The 24,812-nt window shown below is 45.0% G+C and overlaps 1 protein-coding gene across 1 annotated transcript in view; it reads right to left on the reverse strand.

The window, feature by feature from the left end:
- The window catches only part of LOC140415807 (serine incorporator 1-like), a 57,235-nt gene that overhangs the window by 3,787 nt on the left and 28,636 nt on the right, over window positions 1-24,812 (reverse strand). The window contains exons 4-9 of the mRNA XM_072501085.1: window positions 16,175-16,254; window positions 14,515-14,652; window positions 12,589-12,758; window positions 3,483-3,573; window positions 2,957-3,107; window positions 1,952-2,164 (exon numbers count right to left, since the gene is read on the reverse strand). Of these exons, the coding sequence (XP_072357186.1) occupies window positions 1,952-2,164; window positions 2,957-3,107; window positions 3,483-3,573; window positions 12,589-12,758; window positions 14,515-14,652; window positions 16,175-16,254 (843 nt within the window). The remainder of the gene's footprint in view (window positions 1-1,951; window positions 2,165-2,956; window positions 3,108-3,482; window positions 3,574-12,588; window positions 12,759-14,514; window positions 14,653-16,174; window positions 16,255-24,812) is intronic.

Genomic DNA, 24,812 nt, shown 5'->3' on the forward strand with positions numbered 1-24,812 from the left:
CACCAAGCCTGCACAACCGAGATTCCTTATTTAGACCTACAACTTATTGCCCAAACGATCCGTATCCCTCTATTCCCCGCCTGTTCATGTGTCCATCAAGATACATCTCCATGCCTGCCTCCACCACCTCCACTGGTATTCTAGGCACCCACCATCCTCTGCGTGAAAGCTTTTTCCGCACATCTCCCTTAAACTGTCTCCCTCTCACCTTGAACCTGTGCCCCCCTGTAATCGAATCTTCCATCCTGGGAAAAAGCTTCTGACTATTCATCCAGTCTATGCCTCTCGTAATGTTGTAGCGCTCAATCAGGTCTCCCCTCAGCCTCCTTCTTTCCAACAAAAACAATGAGTTTATTCAACCTCCCCTCACAGCTAACACCTTCCAAACCAGGCAACCACCCTGGCACACCTTCTTTGCACTCTCTCCAAAGCATCCATGTCCTTCTCGTAGTGTGGCGACCAGAACTGCACACAATATTCCAAATGTGGTCTAACTAAGGTTCTGTACTGCTGTAACATGACCTGCCAGCTCTTGTACTCAATGCCCAGGCGTTGAAGGCAAGCATGCTGTATGCCTTCTTGACCACCTTATCCATCTGCATTGCCACTTTCATGGAACTATGGACCTGAATGTCCAGGTGCCTCTCGCTCCAAAGGGTTCTGCCATTTACTGTATAATTCACACCTGAATTTGATCTTCCAAAATGTCTGACCCCACATTTGTCGGGATTAAACATCATCTGCTATTTCTCTGCCCAACTCTCCAATCCATCCAAATTCTGCTGTATGCTCTGACAGTCCCCTTCATATCTGCAACTCCACCTATCTTAGTGTCATCTGCAAACTTGCTAGTCAGACCATCTACATTTTCCTCCCGATCATTAATATAGATTACAAATAACAGCGATCCCAGCACTGATCCCTGTGGAATACAGATCTCCATTCTGTAAAGCTCCCTTCCACTGTTACTCGGTCTCCAGTTGCCAAGCCAGTTCTTTATCCATCCAGCTAGCACACCCTGAATCCCATGCGACTTTACCTTTTGTAGTCTGCCATGAGGGATCTGTCAATCGCCTTACTGAAGCCCATGTAGACGACATCCACAGCCTTTCCCTCATCAATTAATTTTGTCACCTCCTCAAAAAACTATCAAGTTGGTAAGCTTCCCCACACACAACCATGTTGCCCATCACTAACAAGTCCATTCGCTTCCAAACGTGAATAAATTCTGTCCCTCAGTATCTTCAACAGCTTCCCACCACCGACGTCAGGCTCACCAGCCTATAATTACCTGGATTATCCCTGCTTCCCTTTTTAAACCAAGTGAAATAGAAAACAGTTTACAATGTATTGAGTTGTAGGCTCTGAAAAACAGCAAGTAAACTGTGGAAAAAGGGAACGGAAGCAAATCAAGCTGGTCTGCAAGGGGGTTTATGAACCCTAGTGTAGTAAGCGGACTAAACGTATATACACACATGCTTTCCATGATGAGTCATTGAACAATGAGGGGCAAAACCCCTCATTTTTATAAATATTTTAAAATGTTTTCTTGGCCCAGATTTTGTGAGACCAAGTAACTCAGCTATAGTTTGGAATCTTCTGGTCTGCATGGCTTAGTGCAACCAATGTGAGAAGAGTAACGAGACCAATTATGAGCAAGTCGATACAAGAGGGCACTAAATTGCGCTAGATAACTTCCTTCAAATTTTTGCTCTTTTCATCCTTCTGGGTTAATATTTCATTTCTGAAGCCATTTACGTACACAGGGCACTCTAAAAGCGTCTTGTCTTGAGGAATCAAAAGAATGAAACCACAATTGTGGACTCTTCCTTCAGCTCTCTCTCTGACAATGAAACCAATAGTTTCACTTTTATTTAGCCTGTAACACAGTAGATGGCGCCATTACTATATTTCACATTGCCTCGTATTGATTTAATAAAGTAATACACACCGGTACCAGTTGGTAAGTGTCATCATGATATAGAGTGAGGCCAGGAAGAGGCAAAAATGGAAGAAGGAGTAGCTGTAGGTAACAGCATCCTGCTCGTTATCCACTGCCCGATGCAAACCATCTTCAGGGGGAACAGCAAAATTGCCCTTCGATGATTCACTTTCTTCAGTCATCATCAATTTGTTAACTTGTGCATTATTGGACGATCGGATACTGCAGGACACGAAGAGAAAGCGAGAGAAAGTTGTTCATGGAACAGTTTGTCTTTTTTTATTAAAAACTAAAGCTCATAACCAACAAAGCTGTGTTTGGCATATGTCATTTCGTTTAACTTGATTTATTTCTCATTCTCTCCCAAATTTCTTACTGCTGTGAAGACAACTGACAACTCCTTGAGGTATATTTCACTGTTCTCAATTTCTGATTAACTATCAGAATGTTAAAATTCAAATGCTATGGATGGCAATGAAAGGAACTGCTTGGGAAAACAAGTTGAAGAGTTCAGTCATAGAGCTCTCCAGAAAATGCTAGGCAAGCCAGTCAAATAGATGCCTTTACTTCACACTGAATTAGTCTCAATTTCCGGTCTATTATACTCAGATCAATAATAAAAAAGGTATGAGAAAGGGAATAATGTACAAGAGATTGCTTGCTCTGAGAAAACAGGAGAGTACAGTGCACAGTGTCGAGGTCTGGCTCTGAATGATAGGGAGGGCTACAAATACCATTCCGTCCCCATTCCGACAGCTGTCATTTACACCTCTCCACTACTGACAGGAGGTGCAGGGGTGAGCAATGCCCCAGCTACCAAGTAGGAGACCACAGCCAAGAACATTCCATTTGAATGGGAAATAAGAACAGGGAACTTTATTGAATCACTAAATATCTTGCAATCACGGGAGGCCTGGATTCAAACTCCTAACTTGCATGCAGAACCTCACATCTATTTGCATTCTTCTGGGTATTTCAGAGGACACATAAAGCAAAAAACATGCAAATACTGACCTTGCATAAAGCACACAAAGGAGGAAGATGACTAATCCTACAACGCTCTGGGCATCCCACCACTGGACTACTGAATTAGAGGGCGGAGCAACTGTTGTGTTGCTGGTAGTTTGCTGGACGATGCTCAGTAGACTGGGGTTACATTTTCTTTCTGCATAGGATGAACGGAAAATACTGTAAAATCCAATATTCCCCAATTCACAAATGTACAGTGAGCAGTGAACAAAATACACTGGTCTTCTTTTGGACAAAGTTTTTTAATGCTTTACCGCCAAGCTCTCAGAAAACACTCCAGAATTGAGCAATCTGGAGCATTTTGGTTACCACAAATCAGCCTTTGTGGCAGTTTCTACCAGCACCAAGGTTTGTGTTGTTGACTTTCGTATTAAGATACTCGGCCTCATTTTGGGCTAAACGTGAGACAGGAAAACAATAGTGGGGGAGAACTCGAGTTCAATGAATATTTAAAGATGGCCCTTTTCTTCATACCACAGAAACTAATATAAAACTGCAGTGTTAAGCTTACCCGGTTCATTAGTCATGGCAGACCAGGTCACATACATTGTATAGAGAGTAATGACTGAGGCTTGCAGCAAACCTGAATGAGGCTGAGCTTCCTGCAAAAAATAAAAGGAAAAACTGCGATAACAAGTAGGCAAGCTCCCAATTTTCACATATGACTAATTCTGCTCATTTAAATACCACACTGTGCTCAGAGGAAAAAAAAGACAGATATGTATGTTGTCAGGGAGTCACAGAATTATTACTGCAAAGAAGGATGCTTGACAGTCTATTGAGCTCTCTACAGAGCAATCTCATCAGTCTGATTACTCCACTTTACCATTCTATACAGATAGTTTGAAAATTTGTCTACCTGTATACAGAATTAAATCATTAAATACAAAAGCAAGGAAGTGATGCTAAACCTTTACAAAACACTGGTTAATACTCAGCTGGAGTATTGTGTGGGCACCACACTTTAGGAAGAACCTCAAGGCCTAAGAGGAGGTTGCAGAAGTGACTCTGAATGACTTCAGTTATTTGAGAGACTGTAAAAGTTGGGGTTGTTCTCCATAAAGCAGATCATGAACCATTTTGTTAAATGTTTTTTAAAGTTTAGAGTACCCAATTATATTTTTTTCTCAATTAAGGAGCAATTTAGCATGGCCAATCCATCTAGCCTGTACATCCTTGGGTTGTGGGGGTGAGATCCATGCAAATATGGGAGAATGTGCAAACTTCACATCGACAATGATCCAGGGCTGGGATCGAACTCGCGTCCTCAGCGCTGTGAGGCAGCAATGCTAACCACTGCACCTCTGTGCCAACCTGAAAGTTACTTCTTATTTATTCTGCAGAGGATAAGTAACCAGTGGACACAGATTTACAGTGTAGACAAAACAACCAGAAGTGACGTCTGGAAACGTTTGTTTTTTTGCACACTGAGTTGTTGTGATCTGGAATCCGCAGCCTGAAAGGGTGTTGGAAACAGGTTTTATGGTAATAAAAAACAAATTGGATAGCTCTAACAAAAGCAGACACAGACACAACAGAACAGGTATCGTCAAACTCAGGGGTGCGACCCACGTCGGGAGGGTCACGGAGCCGTCCGTCGCAGCGCTCCTGATTGTTGCGCGTTGCGCAACAGCTACAGCAGCTGACTTTTAATAATGACGGCTGCGAGCGGCCTTCAAAATGCCAGGAACAGATTTTTAAAATTTGGCCGCACTGCACATGTGTGCCCAATCATCGGTGCGCATGCACAAAACTATGTGCATGCGCACCAATGATCGGGCACACATGCGCAGTGCGGCCGCATTTTTTAAAAAATTTTTTTAAAAGATGGTCGCAGCCTTTCTTTTTCCATGTTCGGGGGGCAAAAGGGACCATTGGGGCCAAAGGGACCCAAAACCATTTCCTCCGTTTTTGTCAGCAACAAACAAGGCAAGAGAAAATGGTGGGTCGCGCAGGTTGGCAGGCATGGGCCGCGAAGGTCGGCTGGCGTGGGTCCCGGAGGTTGGTAAAAGTGGGTCCCCGGAAAAAAAGTTTGAAAACCACTGCAATAGAACTAATGTCTTCTTTCTGTACGGTTTGACTTTGCTAGATCAATAACTGAAATTGAATCCTAATAACACCATGCTTCAGTTAATACAGAGAAGGTAGGTTTTCACCAGTCACTAAAACTCCATCTTCCAAAAATAACAAATTGATCTGCAGCATTTCATGTAGTACTGTAGAAACCTACATCTTTTGTTGTGCTCAGAGACTTGTAAACTAACAACCCATCAACTCACTTTATCCACAATGAAAGCAAGTCTGTATTTACCGTACATACTAAGAGTTCCATCTATTTGACCTGTTCGTCAATATGAAGTCAGATTTAGCTTACAAATTATTATTTTTCAACGTTGCAGTTTTTTCAGATTATCTGGGAAATTAAATGAGCAATTGTGAAGGGAAGTGACAACCTGTTTACTTTCACATTTTGCAACAACATTTGAAGCAGCATTGGAAAGTCACCGAGCATCTTAGCAGTTTATCCAGCAATTGAAGAATGATTTTCACCTACTGTACCCCAACCCGTGGCTTAGCTGGACAGTCAGGGCTGAGGCTATGAACTCTTAGGCATTAGAACAGTGAACATTTTTTTGTTTACGAGTACTTGGCGAGTTGTAAAGCCTTTGGAACAACCTGCGTTTGCGATAAAGAAAAGTTTGCATTTAATAATAATAATCTTTATTGTGTCAGAAGTAGGCTTACATTAACACTGCAATGAAGTTACTGTGAAAAGTCCCTAGTCACCATATTCCGGCACCTGTTCGGGTATACAGAAGGAGAATTCAGAATGTCAAAATGACCTAATAGCACGTCTTTCGGGACTTGTGGGAGGAAAGCGGAGCACCTGGAGGAAACCCACGCAGACATGGGGAGAACTTGCAGACTCCGCACAGACAGTGACCCAAGCTGGGAATCGAACCTGGGACTGTGGCGCTGTGAAGCCATGGTGCTAACCACTGTGCTATGTATATGGTGCCTTTCACAAACACTGATATCCCAAAGCCCTTGTAACCAATAAAGTGCTTTAGAATGGTAGTTACTTTTGTGAGGCAAGAAACACAGCATATCTATTCACTGCAAGTTTCCACAGAAAGCAAGCGATGAAGGCCAGATACTGTTTTTGTGATGTTGACGGAGGGGCAAATAGTGACTTGGACACGAGGGATAACTCCCCTGCTCTTCCTCAAATAGTGGCATGGGATCGACTGAGGGGGTGGTGGGAGGGGGGGGGTCTGGTTTAATGTCACATCCAAAAGACTAAATCTCCAGCAGGACAACACTGAGTACTACACTAGAGTGAGCCTAGATTTTTATGCTGAAGTCTTGGAGTGGAACTTGAACACACAATGTTCTGACCACAATATCAGACACAGTAACTTCTCTTGCTCTTGGTGCCAGGGTAAAAGACATCATAGAGATGGTGTGATCTGGATGTTGTGGTATTCATCAGCATATATTGAGGTCTCATGGTCAGATATTCAGGAGCTTGGGAAGTAGCTAAAAAGTACTGTCTCAAAGGTTTTAACTCCTAGTGCCACACATTAGTGAGAGTAGAAATAGGAAAAGAGTGGCCCTGGGTCATTGTTCATGTGGAGTTTGCACATTCTCCCAGTGTCTGCGTAGGTTTTACCCCACAACCCAAAGATGTTGAGAGTAGGTGGATTGGCCATGCTGAATTGTCCCTCAATTTAAAAATTAAAAAAGAAATGGGAAGAGAGGGAGCATCAATGTGCAGCTTGAAGCACCCAGGAGGGAGGGTTTCAGATTCTTGGGGCATTGGGACCAGTTCTGGGGCAGGAGCCATCCATTCCACAGGGGCGGGTTGTAACCTCAACAGGATTAGGACCAATTTCCTTACAAGAGGTTGCAGTATGGTTGGGGGGGATTAAATTGGCAGGGGATAGGTTCTAGTATTTAGAAGTAAAAGAGAGATACAGTGCTTAAATGATACAGTAATAGAGAAGGTTGCAGTTCCACATTAGTTAGGGCAGACTATGAAGGACAATGAGGAATTACAAAGGTTTACAATGCATGTATGGAAAGCCACAAAGTTCCTATTAGTTGGTACAAGGACTAGGGGGGCCCACAGATTTACGGTTTTGTGCAAGAGAATGATAGGCGGGGGATTGGATGGACACTCGAAGAAATACAACTTGTGGGGGAATAGAGCAAGTGAATGAGTCTGATGGATTGCTCCATGGAGAGCTGGCATGGACCAAATGGGCCGAAAGTAAGGCACAGTGTAAATCAAAAAATTCAAGATGCATGTAACAAGGGTAACACCATAATCATGGGGGCCTGCCACATATCAACAGGGTAAACATAATTAGCACTAATGCTGTGTAATGTATACAAGTTAGCTTTCTAGAACAGTATGTTGAGGAACCAGCTAAAGAACAGGCGATTTTAGATCTGGTACTGTGCAATGCGAAAGAGCTAATTAATAATCTATTTAAAAGGAGCCTTTAGGGAAAAGGGACCATAATATGATTTGACATCAAGTATCGAAGTGACGTAGTTCAATCCAAAATTAGGGTCTTAAATTCAAACACAGGAGACTACAGAGGAGATACGAGGGGCAAATTGGCTGAGGTAGATTTAGAACCTACATTGAAAGGTATGATGACAGATCAGCAATGGCTAGCATGCAAAGAATTAACACATGGTTTAAAACAAATTTAAATTGCTTTAAGGCACAAAAGCCCATCAGGAAAGGTGATCAAAACATGACACACAAGTGACTTAAATTGCCAAAATGTATTAAGCCCAAGGATTGGGAGCATTTTAGAATTCAGCAAAAGAGGACCAAGAAACTGAAATTTGAAAATAAGAAATGCAAAAAACATACTGTAAAAGCTTCACTAGGTATGTCATAAAGAAAAAGGTTAGTAAAAATAAACTTGGGCCCTTTACAGGCAAATAATTTATAATGAGGAAGGGAACGGCAGAGAAACTAAACTGTGCGTCTGTCTTCGTGGAGGAAGTTACAAAAAAAAGCCTGCAGAAACACCAGAGAACGGTGGCGCAGTATTTAGCATTGCTGCCTCAGTGCCGAGGACCTGGGTTCGATCCCAGCTCTAGGTCACTGTCCGTGTGGAGTTTGCACATACTCCCAGTGTCTGTATGGGTCTCACCTCCACAACCCAAAGTTGTGCAGAGTAGGTGGATTGGCCACTCTAAATTGCCCCTTCTTTAAATTAAAAAATAAATACTAGAGAACCAATGGAATAGCGAGAATGAAAAAATTACTATCAGGTAAAGAAAATTAATAGGACTGAAAGTTGATAAGTCCTTTGGACATAATGCTCTACATCCCAGGATGCTAAAAAAAGGTGCCTGTAGACATTGTGGATGCATTGGTGGTCATCTTCCAAAGTTATAGAATCTGGAACGGTTCCTCCAGATTGGAAAGTAGCAAATGCAACCCTATTATTAAAGGAAGACGGGAAGGAGAAAACGTGGAACAATAGACCTGGTAGCCTAAAATATATTGGGAAAATACCAGAATTTATTATGAAGGATAAATAAGAGGCAACTTGGTCAAAACCTAGATCCTGAAGGGTATTGACAGGGTGGATGTGGAGAGGCTGTTTCTTCTTGTCGGAGAATCTAAAACTAAGTCACTTTGTTAAAAATAAGGGGCTGCTCATTTAAAAAAAATTTTTTTTTTTTTTTAGTACCCAATTCATTTTCCAATTAAGGGGCAATTTAGTATGGCCAATCCACCTACCCTGCGCACATCTTTGGGTTGTAGGGGCGAAACCCATGCAAACACGGGGAGAATGTGTGAAATCCACACGGACAGTGGCGCAGGGCCAGGATCGAACCTGGGACCTCGACGCCATGAGGCAGCAGTGCTAACCACTGTGCCACCGTGCTGCCCTTGGGTTGCTCATTTAAGACAGAAATGAGGAGAATGTTTTTCTCTTGGAGGATTGAGGGTCTCGGGACCACTTCCTCAAAAGGCAGCGTTTTTTAAGACAGAGTGGGGTTGAAGATACAAGCAGATCAGCGATAATGTCATTGAATGGCGAAGCAGGCTCGAGACGTGGAGTGGCCTACTCCTGCTCCTAATTCATATGTACATATGTATAAGAGGGGTTACGTGGTGGTTCTGGATTTTTAGAAGGCTTTCAATGAGGTCCACAAGAGGTTATTGAGCCAAATTAGGGCACAAAAGATTGGGGGTAATAGACTGGTATGAATTAAGAACTAGTTCACGGACAGCAAACAAAGTAGAAATAAACAGGTCATTCTCAGATTGGAAAGGTGTAACTATTGGGGTATCACAAATGCTTGGGCCCCAACTATTCATAATCTATATCAACGATTTGGATGTCGTGAAAGTTGGTAATATTTCCAAGTTTGCTGATGACGAAACTAGGCGGGAATACAAGTTGCGATGAAGATGCAAAGAGACTTAAGAGTGGGGAAGAACATGGCAGATGGAATATAATGTGGAAAAATGTAGGTTGTCAACTTTGGTAGGTAAAATAGAACTGCAGAGTATTTCTTAAATGGTGAGAGATTGAGTAAGTGTTGATGTCCAAAAGGACCTGTTCATAAATCACTGAAAGCTGACCCCGCAATTAGGAAGGCAAATGGTATGTTGGTCTTTATTGCAAGAGGATTTGAGTACATGAGTAAAGAAGTCTTGCTTCAATTGTATAGAGCCTTGGTAATACTGCACCTGAAGCATTGCATAGTTTTGCTCCCCTTACCTCGAGAAGGTTTTACTTGTCACAGAGGGAGTGAAATGGAGGTTCACCACACTAATCCTTGGGAAAGTGGGATTGTTCTACGAGGAAAGATTGAGGAGACTGGACCTGTATTCGCTAGAGTTTAGAAGAATGAGAAGTGATCGTACTGAAGCATACAAAATTCTGCCAGGGCTCGACAGTAGATGCAGACGTTTCCTCTGGCTGAGGTGTCTGGAACCAGGGAACACGGTCCCAGGGAACACAGTCTCAGAACAAGAAACGGGTCATTTAGGACTGATTGCAGGAGGAATTGCTTCACTCAAAGGGTGGTGAATCTTTGGAATTCTCTGCTAAGACGGTTTGGAGGCTCAGTCACTGAAAATGTTCAAGACAGAAATCAATAAATTTATGGATATTAAAAGAGATCAAGAGATATGGGGATAATGTGGAAAAATGGCATGGAGGTAGAAGATCAGCTGTGACCTAGCTGAATAGCAGGACAGACTGGAGGGGCCAAATTGCCTGCTCTTATTTCCTATGTGCCCATGTTCCTTCTATGCCATTACTATGTTAAACCTCGTGCTATGCTCAATCTTGTGCAACGTCAAATGCTTACACACAAAGCATTATCTACAGACCAGATAACTACTCATCTTTAAGACAGTGTTTTCAACTTTCAGGTTTACTTTTCATCCAAACCCATAGATAGGATGCAGTGTACATGTTTACATGGTTAGAATGCAAGAGGAAACAGACAACCGATTTTGAACATTATGAGCAAGGGTGAGCATACTTTTCAATACTATTACAGAAGGGTTTGAAATTGAATTTAAACTGGAAAAAAAAGAGCATTATTCTCAAAGTGAGGAATGTTGCAATTTTCCATTTTATGGATCTGGTGTCAATGTAACACACTTCAAAGTCTGATGTAGCACAAGAATAACAAAGTTCCATCCAGTCCACCTCAACAATATGTCCCAGCACATTCTCTGCGTGATAACTTTCCACTTTCAGACAGTCTACAAGAGAGCAAAAAATGACTGACAGATTCATGCCAGATTGCATCAAATCAAAACAGTTTTAGGCTTCAGCTACATGATCACGGAGTTCAGTTCCAATCATACTAGTTTGCTCCAATTGCTTTTGACTCCAAAGCCTGTATGTGATTTTCAAACTGGAACAAAAGCTCTGGCCTACATGTAAACAATGATTAAACTATCATTGCAACCTACCTAATTCAACTCTAGCCTGTTGGTTCCAGAGATTACAATCCAATGGTTCCAATAAGAATCAGAATCATGAGCTTTGTGCCACATGACATTTTACCATCCCTTTTCTGGATGTACACTTACTAGATCGGTTTTTTTCTTTAAATGATCGTTATGCCTTTTAACCACCTTAAATATCAGTCATTGGCACTTCATACTAATTAATGAAGTCCTTCAAGCAGGTATTAAGATTTGTATATTTATTAATACTTTAAAAAATCTCATATGAAAAGATAGGCTTTATTTTTTTGTTTAAAACTTTTATCTGTATCCTGCACAAAAAAATATTCTTATACCAACTCAAACTTGTAGTTGAATGAACAAGATTCCAAATAAAATTCCTTTAGTTCTCAAATTCAGCTGTCTGAGGTCCGCCCTCCTGAACTTGGGTGTGGCGCCAAGGATCCCAGCTGTCCTCTGTAGTGCCAAGATCTAACTATTGATATGAAACCATTGATGAGTCACAGCCAAACCCAAATCTGCCACCTGTAAACACTCGGGCACTTTCCAATATGGACCTCTGGACAGTGATTAAGAGTGGAAAATGTGACTGACTTTCTCAGAGGCAAAGGCTAGTTGTCGAGCCAGTTAGAATAATAATTTTTGTCACAAGTAGGCTTACATTAACACTGCAATGAAGGTATTGTGAAAAGCCCCTAGTCGCCACATTCCGGCACCTGGTCAGGTACACAGAGGGAGAATTCAGAATATCCAATTCACCTAACAGCGGACGAAACCGGAGTACCCAGAGCAAACCCACGGAGACAGGGGGAGAAGGTGCAGACTTTGCACATAGTGACCCAAGCCGGGAATCGAACCTGGGACCCTGGCGCTGTGAAGCAACAGTGCTAACCACTATGCTACCATGTTGATAGCAGTTAACATAGGTCAGACTCAAACCAGAAACCTTGCTGGTCCGAGTACAAAAACTGGAAGAACTCAACACGTCAGGCAGCATCTGTGCAGAAAAAGGGAAATAACAATTCTGGTCAATACCTTTCTTCAGAACTGAAGAAAGTTGGAAATTCAAGAGTTACAGTAATGGAAACAAGGAAGGGGCAGGCAGAACAAAAGAGAAGGTCTGCGATGGAAGGGGATATTAAATAATAAAAAAAATTATGATACAACAGCCAACGGTGGTGGTAATGGATATAGTAAAGAAACAAAGGTTGTATCCAAATGAAGCGTTAATTGCTCTACTCTTTCTTTTATCCCTTCATGTTGCATTCAGATATTTTTTTAATGAAACATTAACTCAGTTTCTCTCTACAGATGCTGCCTGGCTTGCTTAGTTTTTCCAGCTTTGTTTTTGTTATTTCAGATTTCCAACAACCAGTCTTTGTTTTTAATACTTTCCTGGACTAGATGATTTGTGGCATATCGAACAATGCATTCACCCACAAGGGCATCAAGTACATGTTTTGTTTCCGTAACAAGGAATCAAGCTTACATTTAAACAGTGCCTTTAATTTTCCAGTACCTTCCACAGTGAGGGCAGAAAACAGTATTGTCAAACAGCTGGTGCATTTTTGACAACTTAGGTGGAGATTTATTTCTGTACCAGTAACGCAGAACATGCTCACAAACTCATCAGTTATGTTCTTACCTGAATCTTTGGTAGGATGGACACAACAGAGACAATGATGCAAAAGATGAGGTTCAGACTGATGAAGACCTTATTTGCTGTACAGTCATCAGGTTGTGTGTAGAAAATGTACAGCACTGTAACTGCAGCAATTGCGAGGAGGTAGTTTAAGACTGTACAGATTAATAAGGCTGAAAAGTACAAGGGAAGACAATGTGTAAAAATGGTTAAATTGATTTCAGAATTATGTTAGACAACAACAACTTAAATATTTATATAATGCCTTCAATGTAATGAAAGGTCCCAAGATGTTTCACAGGAGCATTAATTAGGATGACACCAAGCTGCAACAACATGGTCAGATGACCAAAAGCTTTGTCAAAGAGGTAGGCATTAAAAAATGTCTAAAAGGAGGAAAGTGAGATAAAGAAGTGGAGGTGTTGAGGGAAGAAATTCCGGAGCTTGGTGCTCAGGCAACTGAAGGCACAGCCGCCATTGCTGGATCAATTATAAATGAGAATACACAAGAATCCAGAATTGGAGGAGTGCAGATACCTGAAGAGGGTTCATAGGATCATAGAATTTACAGTGCAGAAGGAGGCCTTTCGGCCCATCGAGTCTGCACCGCCCCTTGGAAAGAGCACCACACTTAAGCCCATGCCGCCACCCTATCCCTGTAATCCAGTTAACCCCACCTAACCTTTTGCGACACCAAGATAAATTTATCATGGCCAATCCACCTTTTGGAAGGTATTTTGGGCAACATAAATCCAGGGCAAACTACTGATAGTTACAGGCCTATCACTGCTGCTAGGATTACAAGAAAATTTGGCCACATGGATTAACAAGAACAGCAAAACGTCCATATTCTGCACATTAAAATTAAAAGTCAACACAACTGTAAAAATAGACAATAGCGAGTTTAGAACCCAACAATAATCTCAAAAAGCAAACATGATTAAATTGATAGAACAGAAACAGTACAGTGCCCATCCTACAAAGCAGCCATTGCTGCCTCCCACAGTAGGGCATGTTAAAAAAATGTCCATGTTTTGCGAATCTGACACGCAATTACATTTTTAACCTTAACTTTTTATTATTGTCACAAGTGGGCTTACATTAACATTGTAACAAAGTTACTGTGAAAATCCCCTAGTCACCACACTCCGGCAACTGTTTGGGTACACAGAGGGAGAATTTAGAAAGTCCAATTCACCTAACAGCATGTCTTTCGGGATCCATTATATACCATGACATACAGTCAAGCGACTTTGTATGAAAAAGGCTAGCTTGTTTTACACCGTCACAAAGTACAAAGAACATCACTGTGGAGTTTATTTAGAATATTGGCATGAATGCTCAAGAGGGAAGACAATCCTTAACATTGTGCTGTATGGGTATTGAATAATACTCTGAATTCATCAAATCAAATTACTATCTCAGTGTTTAAACGGCTCCATATGCTCCCTGCTCTGCGCAAGAGAGGCAAAAAGGAAAGGTTGCAGTCGTATTATTTAATGTTTGTTATAGTTCAAGTGGACTAACTTCAAACGTTATATGCCAGTCGTTATGCCTTACTGAACATCCGGTGGTGCTCCTGAAGAGTCAAGACAGCATAATAAATTGGTTCTCTGGTCAATAAAGGTCACCAACAGGAGCAAGTTTCACATTATGACTGCCAGCACCGAGTTCCAGATCTCAGCTGTTGGATCAAGCAAAGGCACATAGCTCCAGGAATAGAGGGAATTAAAAACGGAGGTAGTCACTTGTGCCCATATGGCACACCATGCATTAAACGGGAAAATGAGATGACTGGAAATGGTTTTTGAGCCGATCTCCTCCCTATCCTTTCATCAGCGTGCAAATGGCATATGACATAGGTCTCTTTCAAAAACATTTTATTAATTGAAACAGCAAGGATAAGATTGTAGACATAATTTTACATACCAATGAACCAGCATTTGGAATTTCCATCTTCCATGTTCTGAACCCAGGCCTGATTCCAAGAATGAGCGAAATCGATGAGAAGTAATAGCTGGATGAGAATGAAGCAGAAAGCCCCAACCACACCAAAGTAGAACCATACTGAGAAAATATAAAATATAAATTAGCTAGCTAACAGACAATTGTAAAAAAACGATGACGGACTGGGTAAAAGTACCACATGATGCTGCACTACGGCATACAATTAAAAAGTATTGGTTCAATTCTCATTCAGTAATAAGTTAGTTGTTCTCACCAACATCAACTGGCCTGGTGCAGTTAGCAGCAGTCAATTTGTCAGTCAGCAACAATCCACTCCCGATAATGACCGGTGACTGCTTTTGGAAGGAGAGTGTGGATATAGAACCAGAGGACACCATCTCAGACTAAGGGGACGATCCTTCAAAACAGAGATGAGGAGGAATTTCTTCAGCCAGAGGGTGGTGAATCTGTGGAACTCTTTGCCGCAGAAGGCTGTGGAGGCCAAATCACTGAGTGTCTTTAAGGCAGAGATAGACAGGTTCTTGATTAATAAGGGGATCAGGGGTTATGGGAAGAAGGCAGGAGAATGGGGATGAGAAAAATATTAGCCATGATTGTATGGCGGAGCAGACTCGATGGGCCGAGTGGCCTAATTCTGCTCCTGTCTTATGGTCTTATAGGCAGGAGGACATGGCAGGAGCAGGGGCAGGTCATTCAACCCCTCAAGCTTTACTGCCATGAAATCACATTGTTGGTGGGTGTGGGGGGAGGGGCAGGGGGGATAGATTGGCTGTGATGGTCTGGCTTTTGAACAGTTGATCCAAGGGGTAGTTTTCTTCCATTCTTCATCGCATGACATGAAATTGCATTATTCAAATCAAGCTTGTTTGACCTCCATTCATTATAACGGATCTCAGCCAGAACGCTGGTCAGGTTGCAACAATTCACCTTACTTCCATGGGTCTGAGGCAGGAAATATTATCTGCTAGCCTTCCTACGGCTGATACCTGGTAAAACTGCTCATTTGGATATAGGTCAAGGTCAGATCATCCACAATAGATAACCCACTAATATCTGTCTTTTAAGTCCTTGCTTGAAGAATGGACATTTAGATAAAGGTGCCAGAATACCTCTGGTACCTCATAACCATACTTCAACAGATGTCCGTTCTTGCAGGGGAAAAGGGGGAGAAAAGATGACAAAATGCAAGGTGTGCTTTTGGGAAGAGCTTGTTTCAATGTAAAATAAATGCTCCCATCACCAGTTCCTCCCACTCCACCCCATCCCAATCAATGTTACATTCTCCCTCTTGATTAAGACATTATCATTGATGGCAGCCCCTATTTGAATAGAAATGTTTTCACCTTCTCAATGTTACTGACGGCAAATGCAAACAGTCATTCTGGTCAGTTTGAAACAGTGTTCGTTTTTTGTGTTTTAACCACATTGAAGATCAAATCTGTAACCTTGACCTATTTGTATCAAAAGTGTACCAGCCCACATACATATTCAGAGTCACACATGGAAATTTGGATAACTTTCATTGCATTTTTAGTAAAGGGACAAGGCAGATTAACAGATTTTATGACACTCTTTATTTAAAAAAATGGTTCTTCATAGGGAGTTGATTATTCAGAATCACCTGTTGTAAAGGTGCCATCAGGAATGAAGAAAGCGCCAACAGTGATTCCCACTAAGGCCAGAAATTTGAAAAACCAGAACCTAAACAAAAACACAAACAGATACCATTACCATGAATGCTTAACCACAACAGGAGTTAGCAATGCATTATGCACTCAATGGGAAATATGTGGGCAGCAGTTTCCTGCTTCAACTAAATAAGTGATCATTTACTTCAAGATATCACTTGCCCAACATGATCAATTACCAGTTTGGAGATTTGGTTTATGTCCACCACTACAGCTGCCCCCCAAAAATAAGGGTCAAGGAGAAAAAAAACAATTTTGATTCAAAATTCTCAAATTGCCATCACGCAAAGCCTGTTCGAAGTGTGTTGCTACTAAGCCAGGACAGAATTAGCCTTGACTGCAATGTCCACGTAGATTGCCAACACTCATGTCTGGGCTGGGCCATCAGCTGAGCAGATATCAGAGGATTGTTGGTGCCTTTGGATGGTATTCCAGCAATAATTAGTGGCATCATGAGAGCTAAGTGATTACCAAGGATTTTAGACCCAGTCATCTAGGGGCTAGTTTAGCACAGGGCTAAATAGCTGACTTTTAAAGCATACCAATGCAGGCCAGCAGCACGGTTCAATTCCCGTACCAGCCTCCCCAAACAGGCGCCGGAATGTGGCGACTAGGGGCTTTTCACAGTAACTTCATTTGAAGCCTACTTGTGACAATAAGCGATTTTCATTTCATTCCTATTAGTTCACTACTGTCAGCTCTTTGGCTAGTGCTTCCCAGTAGCCTGATGAACATTTACTCCTCAAACAAATTCTGCAAATCCTAAACAGATTATCTGGTCATTATCACATCAGTTTGCAGGATCTGGTGTGCAAATTGGCTCCTGTGCTTTGCACGTTACTACACTAATAACACTTCAGCTATAAAATGCCTTTGAGCATTGCCAGATTCTGAGAGGTGCTACACAATTAAAGTCTCTCTGATCCTTATTATAATTTAGTTCTAAATCTGTGCATTCTAATAGGGATCCATTGACTTGAGGTGGGACCAGAGCATATGGACTGACAGTGAGGGGAGTAGCGTAGCATTCTATTGCAGAATTTTTTGGCATTTACCAATTTATTAGCATGTTATTTCTGTTGTTGAATCGAGGGAAGAGGTAGCAGAGACATTACTGCTGGCACTTAATAATTCATTAGAAAAAAGTGCAGTGTTAATGTAATTCCTATTTTAAGGAGAACCAGTCTTAACATCAGCAGTAGCAAAAATAATAGAATCCTTACTGAAGAAAAGAATAGGAGAACTTACACAGCATAATTTCAAAGATGTTTGACTTACCTTACTGAATTTTTTGAATAGCTAACCAAGAGAGTAGACAATGATGATGCAGTGGGTGCAGTTTATCTGGCTTTTTTATGAAAAGCCTTGGATAAGGTGTCTTATAACATAAATGGATACTGTCAGAGAATGTGAAATCAGTGGACAAATGGCAGAATGAATTGCTAGCTGGCCTCAAGACAGAATGCAGAGAATGGGAACAACAGGTAGTTATTCTCAGTGGTGTTAATGATTTGGACCTTTGAATTGAAAAAAATTCTAAATTAGAGGATAGCACCAAACTGAAGGTGGGAGAGTCCATACTGAGAAGACAGCAATAAATTATAGGAGGGCATTAATAAACTCACAGAATGAGCAAATAATTGACAAATGAAGTTCAACACAGATAAATGTGTGGTAGTACATTTTGGTAAAGAAGAATATGGAGGTCACTTATTACTTTGAAGGTGCAAACCAAGGTGGGGCAACGGAACAAAAGGATCTTTGAGTACAAATGCACCAAACATTAAAAGCTGCACCACAGGTTTATAGCAAGGCCATTAAAAGAGCAAATTAAAGTTGACTGCTGGGAAGTATGTTGCCCGGGGTGTTTATGTGTTGTAACCTGTTTTGATACATGTTGGTAGGAAAATGCATTTTTTTTTTTTTTACAAATCAAATAAAGTACCAGATCCGGTTCAGCAGCATGAAGTAGAGGCTGCATCTCGGGTGGCTCCCGCGCAGGCTCTGCCACTTTGGGCTTATCTGCCCGATCTGCGTGGAATTTTGACAATTGGACTTGACGGCCCGCCAGAGCAATCAGTTGGGAGATAGGCGATGTCGAAATTGACATCGAAGAGGGGCAGAGGGGTGAATTTGCAAAAGTCGAGCCCGAACAAGGACACAGTAAAGATGGTGGGGAAGCGCCCATGCCAATCACCCTCGACATGAAAGCGGATGTGGTAGCGAGAGAAATTTAAAGGTTTGGTGAAGAGATGGATGAACGCTTCCAGAAACATGGCCAGGAATTGAAGGCTTAATGTAAGACTACGTTGGAGTAAGCTGCTTTGGGCCCAGTCAGGGAGCAACTGAACAAGACAACTAAAGCGGTAGGCGCACAGGTGGAGAATTTGAAAGGCATGGAGGAGGCCTTTTGCCAACATGAAGACAGACTTAGAAGTTCATAAGATATAGGAGCAGAATTAGGCCAATCGAGTCTATTCCACCATTCTATCATGTTCCTCATCTGCGACCTACAATGTTACAGACCAAGAGCTGGATTGTAAAATCAGCCAGAGCATCTCCTCCCTCAAACACATGACCTAGGAGCAGGAGTCGGCATTTTAACCTCCTGAGCCTAACACCCTCAATGTGATCATGGCTGATCATATCCGGGCCTCAACTCCATCGTCTTTCCCGTTCTCCATAACCCTTCAACCCATTACCAATTAAAAATCTGTCTAACTCCTCCTTAAATTTACTCACTATCCCTGCATCCACCGTACTCTGGGGTAGCGAATTCCACAGATTCACAACCCTGTTGGGAGAAGTTGTTTTTCCTCAAATAGATTTAAATTTGCTTCCTCTTATTCCCAGATTTAAAAAAAAAAAAAAATCTTTTTACTGCCATTTTCAAAATTTATAAACAGTTATGTACATTGTTGGCTGTGTTTATTCACTGTACAATACAGAAAAGTTTGTCTTTTCCTTCCCTTAATTGCCCCTATTTTCATTCTACCGCCCTCTGGCTCGGCGTGTGGTCCCTCTCGGGCCCCCCTCCCCCACCAGCCCATCCCTCCCTGACCCCCTCCCCCTGGTGTCCCCCCTGATCAGTTTCTCTCCTCCCCCTTCCCTCCTCTCCGCTTCACCCCCCCCCCCCCCCCCCCCAAGGTTGCACGTTACTGTGGCTCCTTGCGTCTTTAAATGTTCTTTTTCCTTTCCCTTTTCTTTCTAAATTTCCCGTTTCCCCGTCTTATTCGTTTTTGCTGCCTCAAATAGGTTTGGAACAGGCCGACAAACTGCCCCATGCGTTTAGAAAGCGTTCCTCCGACACTCGGGTGGCATACTTAATATTCTCCAGGTGGAAAATTCCGAAAGGTCAGCAAGCCAGTCTGCAGTTGTGGGTGGCGTTGCTGATCGCCAGCCGAGCAGGATTCTCCGACATGCGATTAGGGAAACGAAAGCTAGGGCATTGGCCCACTTCCCCATGTGTAGCTATGGCGGCTCTGATACCCTGAAGATTGCCACATTCGGGCATGGCTTCACCCTCATCCCCACAACCCTGGACATTGCCTCGGAGAAGGCTGTCCGGAACCCAGCAAGTTTGGGACATGTGGGTGTAGTTGGCCGGGCCCCTCTGGCAACATTCACATTTGTCCTCCACCTCCGGGAAGAGCCTGGTTCATTCGGGTTCTGGTCAGGTGTGCTTTGTGCAGCACTTTGAACTGCATGAGGCTGAGCCTTGCGCAGAAGGATGTGGAGTTGGCCCTGCTCAGTGCTTCCCTCCAGAGTCCCCACCACTTCTGTCCCCAGTTCGTCCACCCATTTCCGTCTGGTCTCGTCCAGTGGTGTTCGGGCTTTGTCCAGTAGCTGTCCATACATTTTCCCCCACAACATTTTCCCCCAGAGTCCCCCTTCTTTACTGTCTGTGTTTATCAGATCCTCTAATAGCGTAGTCTCTGGGCCCCGGGGTACCCTACTGTCTCTTTGCAGAGGAAATGCTTTATTTGCAGATGTCTCATTTCCTACCCTGTAGGCAGTTCCCACTCCTCCGTCAGTTCATCCAGTGTCGTTAGTCTGTGCCCTACGTAAAAGTCCCGAACTGTCAGTGTGCTCCCGCCCCATCTCCATATCCTGAAGGTGATGTCTAGCATGGCTGGGGGGAATTTGTGATTGCTGCAGATGGGAGCCATGGAGGACATCCTAGTCAGCCCAAAGTGCTGCCTTAATTAGGCCCACGTTTTCAGTGTGGCTGCTACCACTGGGCTTGATGTGTATTTTGCCGAGGGGGATGGGAGTGCTACTGTAGCCAAAGCCTGGAGGGTCGTCTCCTTGCGGGAGGCCTCCTCCATCCGCACCCACTCTGGAGTTGGATTTGTTTACCCATCCCCTCACTCCTTCCACCATTGCTGCCCAGAGTTGTACTGCAGGTTTGGCAATGCCAAGCCACCTCAGATTTTCCTCCTTTGTCGGTTTGGGAACTCTCGGGTTCTTACCCCCTGCCCCCCCCAAACACAAACGCTATGATTAAGCTGTCCATGTTTTGGAAAAAGGCCTTGGGGATGAAGATTGGTATTGATCCAAACAGAAGAGGAACCTCGGCAGCACGCTCATCTTGATAGTCTGCATTCCCCGCCAGGGAGAGTGGGAGTGCATCCCATCTCTGTAGGTCCTTTTAAACTTCCTCCACCAGGCTGGTCAGGTTCCACTTGTGTATCTGTGTCCAGACTCTGGCTACTTGGATCCCCAGGTATCAGAATCTGTTCTGGACGGTTTTAAATGGGAGCCCCTCCAGCTCTGCCTCTCCCTCGTTTTTATTCTAAGATTATGACATCTCGATTTAGAATGACCGAAAAGAGGAAGCATCAGCTCCACATCTATTTTAGCCATACCTTTTAGCATCTTGTATACCTCAATTAGATCTCCCCTCATTCTTCTAAACTCTAGAAAGAGTGTCAGCCTAAACTGTTCAATCTCGCCTCATACAACAAACCCCTAATCTCTGGAATCATCTAGTGAACCTCCTCTGCCTTCCAATGCCACTACATCTTTCCTCAAACACGGGGACCAAACCCGTGCACAATATTCCAGGTGCTTATCAATACCTTGTATAGTTGCAACAACACTTCCTTATCTTTATACTCAATTCCTTTTACTATAAATACCAACATTCCATCTACTTTCTCATTATCTGCTGTATTTGCATGCTCATTTTCTGTGACTCATGCATGAGTTAGGGCAGCACAGTAGCATTGTGGATAGCACAATTGCTTCACAGCTCCAGAGTCCCAGGTTCGATTCCGGCTTGGGTCACTGTCTGTGCGGAGTCTGCACATCCTCCCAGTGTGTGCGTGGGTTTCCTCCGGGTGCTCCGGCTTCCTCCCGCAGTCCAAAGATGTGCAGGTTAGGTGGATTGGCCATGATAAATTGCCCATAGTGTCCAGAATTGCCCTTAGTGTTGGGTGGGGTACTGGGTTATGGGGATAGGGTGGAGGTGTTGACCTTGGGTGGGGTGCTCTTTCCAAGAGCCAGTGCAGACTCGATGGGCCGAATGGCCTCCTTCTGCACTGTAAATTCTATGAATCTATGATGACGACACCGAAATCCCTCTGCATCGGAGCACTTATCCACGTTAAACTCCATTTGCCACATTTTGGCCCACTCTCTGAAATTATTTATATCCATTTGTACGGTTCTTATTTCCTCATTGCAATTTACTGTCCTACCTATTTTTGTGTCATCTGCAAATTTGGCTATAGAACCTTCTATCCAAGTTGTTATTCCAGATTGTAAATAGCTGGGGCCCCAAGGACCAAACCCTGTGGCACCCCACTAGTTACATCTTGCCATCCAGAAAAAGGCCCATTGATCCCGACTCTCTGTCTCCTATCTATCTGGTCAGCCAGTCTTCTATCCAAGCTAATAAATTACCCCTAATCTCACCTTGTGATCTCACCTTGTATATCAACCTTCTGTGCGGCACCTTATCAAACGCCTTCCAGAAGTCCAGATATACCACATCTACAGGATCCCCATTATCCACTTTGCTTGTTAAATCTTCGAAAAACTCAAGCAAATTAGTCAAACATAATTTGCCCATCATAAAACCATGCTGACTATGATGGATAGCGCTTTGGCTTTCCAAATGCCTTGATATTACGACCTTGATAATTGATTCTAACAATAACACATGTTAAACTAACTGCTCTGTAATTTCCCACATTCTGCCTCCGTACCTTTTTGAATAAGGGCGTTACGTTAGCATTTTCCCAACCCACTGGAACCATTACCATGTCCATGGAATTTTGGAATATCGTAACCAATGGATCCACCATCTCTGCTGCCACTTCCTTGAACACCCTAGAATGTAGCCAATCACGTCCGGTGGACTGGTCTGCCTCAACAGTTTGTTGAGGACCGTTTCCCTATTGATGCCAATTATTCCCCATTTCCCTATTGATCAAATTGTTCCCCGTTTCCCTATTGATGCCGATTGTTCCAGGTTTCACCCTTTCTATTATCTCTGAATTGCCCGTTCCTATATGAATGGTACCAGTGTCCTCCACCGTGAAAACTGAGGCAAAGTATTGATGTAGGATCTCTGCAATTTCGGTGTTACCCAATATTAACTAACCAGTTTCATCTTCCAAGGGGCCAACATTTACCTTAGCGACTCTCTTCCCTTTTATGTACCTATAGAAGCTTTTGCTGTCCTTTTTGATATTCTCTGCTGGTTTTCTTTCGTAATTTACCTCAGCCTTTTTTATTCCATTTTTAGTATCCCCTTTGTTTATGTTTGAAAGTTTCCAATCTTCCAGTCTGCCACTTGCGTGTTTGGAGGCTGAAATGGCAATCGTCGGAGACAGGAATAAGGGCGAAGCTGGATGATTTGGAAAATAGATTCAGGCGCATGATCCTGAGGCTGGTGGGTCAACCTGAGGGAGTGGAGGGCTCAACACTGACCGAATACTTTTGCTGCAATGTTCTCCCAGTTGATGAGTGGCAATGAGGTATTTGCTGCGCCGGAGCTCAACAGGGCACACAGGGCCCTTGAGGCAGAAACCGCAGCTGAAATGAGCCACCTCGAGCGGTGATCATATGGTTTCATAGTTACCCAGAGACGAGAGTCTGAGAATAGTCCAATAAAGCCCAAAACATCAACTATGACGGTTAAACCAGGACATTGGCACGGGGAGACAGACAGAGGGAGCGAGGGGGGGGGGGGGGGGGGGGGGTGGGGAGGAGGAGACAGACAGACGGAGCGAGGGGCAGCGAGGGGGGGGGGAGAACAGAGGGGCAGCGAGGGGGGGGGGGGGACAGAGGGGCAGCGAGGGGGGGGAGAGAGGGGCAGCGAGGGGGGGGGACAGAGGGGCAGCGAGGGGGGGGGAGGGGCCGGACAGAGGGGCAGCGAGGGGGGGGGACAGAGGGGCAGCGAGGGGGGGGGACAGAGGGGGCAGCGAGGGGGGGGGGACAGAAGGGGCAGCGAGGGGGGGGGACAGAGGGGCAGCGAGGGGGGGAACAGAGGGGCAGCGAGGGGGGGGACAGAGGGGCAGGCGAGGGGGGGGGACAGAGGGGCAGCGAGGGGGGGGGACAGAGGGGGCAGCGAGGGGGGGGACAGAGGGGCAGCGAGGGGGGGGACAGAGGGGCAGCGATGGGGAGGGGACAGAGGGGCAGCGAGGGGGGGGGACAGAGGGGCAGCGAGGGGGGGGACAGAGGGGCAGCGAGGGGGGGGACAGAGGGGGCAGCGAGGGGGGGGACAGAGGGGCAGCGAGGGGGGGGGACAGAGGGGCAGCGAGGGGGGGGGGACAGAGGGGCAGCGAGGGGGGGGACCAGAGGGGCAGCGAGGGGGGGGGACAGAGGGGCAGCGAGGGGGGGGGGACAGAGGGGCAGCGAGGGGGGGGGACAGAGGGGGCAGCGAGGGGGGGGACAGAGGGGCAGCGAGGGGGGGGACAGAGGGGGCAGCGAGGGGGGGGACAGAGGGGCAGCGAGGGGGGGGGGACAGAGGGGCAGCGAGGGGGGGGGACAGAGGGGCAGCGAGGGGGGGGGACAGAGGGGCAGCGAGGGGGGGGGACAGAGGGGGCAGCGAGGGGGGGGGGACAGAGGGGCAGCGAGGGGGGGGGACAGAGGGGCAGCGAGGGGGGGGACAGAGGGGCAGCGAGGGGGGGGGGACAGAGGGGCAGCGAGGGGGGGGGACAGAGGGGCAGCGAGGGGGGGGGACAGAGGGGCAGCGAGGGGGGGGGGACAGAGGGGCAGCGAGGGGGGGGACAGAGGGGGCAGCGAGGGGGGGGACAGAGGGGCAGCGAGGGGGGGGGACAGAGGGGCAGCGAGGGGGGGGAGACAGAGGGGCAGCGAAGGGGGGGGACAGAGGGGCAGCGAGGGGGGGGACAGAGGGGCAGCGAGGGGGGGGACAGAGGGGGCAGCGAGGGGGGGGGACAGAGGGGCAGCGAAGGGGGGGGGACAGAGGGGCAGCGAGGGGGGGGACAGAGGGGCAGCGAGGGGGGGACAGAGGGGGGGGACAGAGGGGGCAGCGAGGGGGGGGGACAGAGGGGGCAGCGAGGGGGGGGACAGAGGGGCAGCGAGGGGGGGGACAGAGGG

Source organism: Scyliorhinus torazame, chromosome 1, assembly GCF_047496885.1.
Source record: "Scyliorhinus torazame isolate Kashiwa2021f chromosome 1, sScyTor2.1, whole genome shotgun sequence".
NCBI classification, from domain to species: Eukaryota; Metazoa; Chordata; class Chondrichthyes; order Carcharhiniformes; family Scyliorhinidae; genus Scyliorhinus; species Scyliorhinus torazame.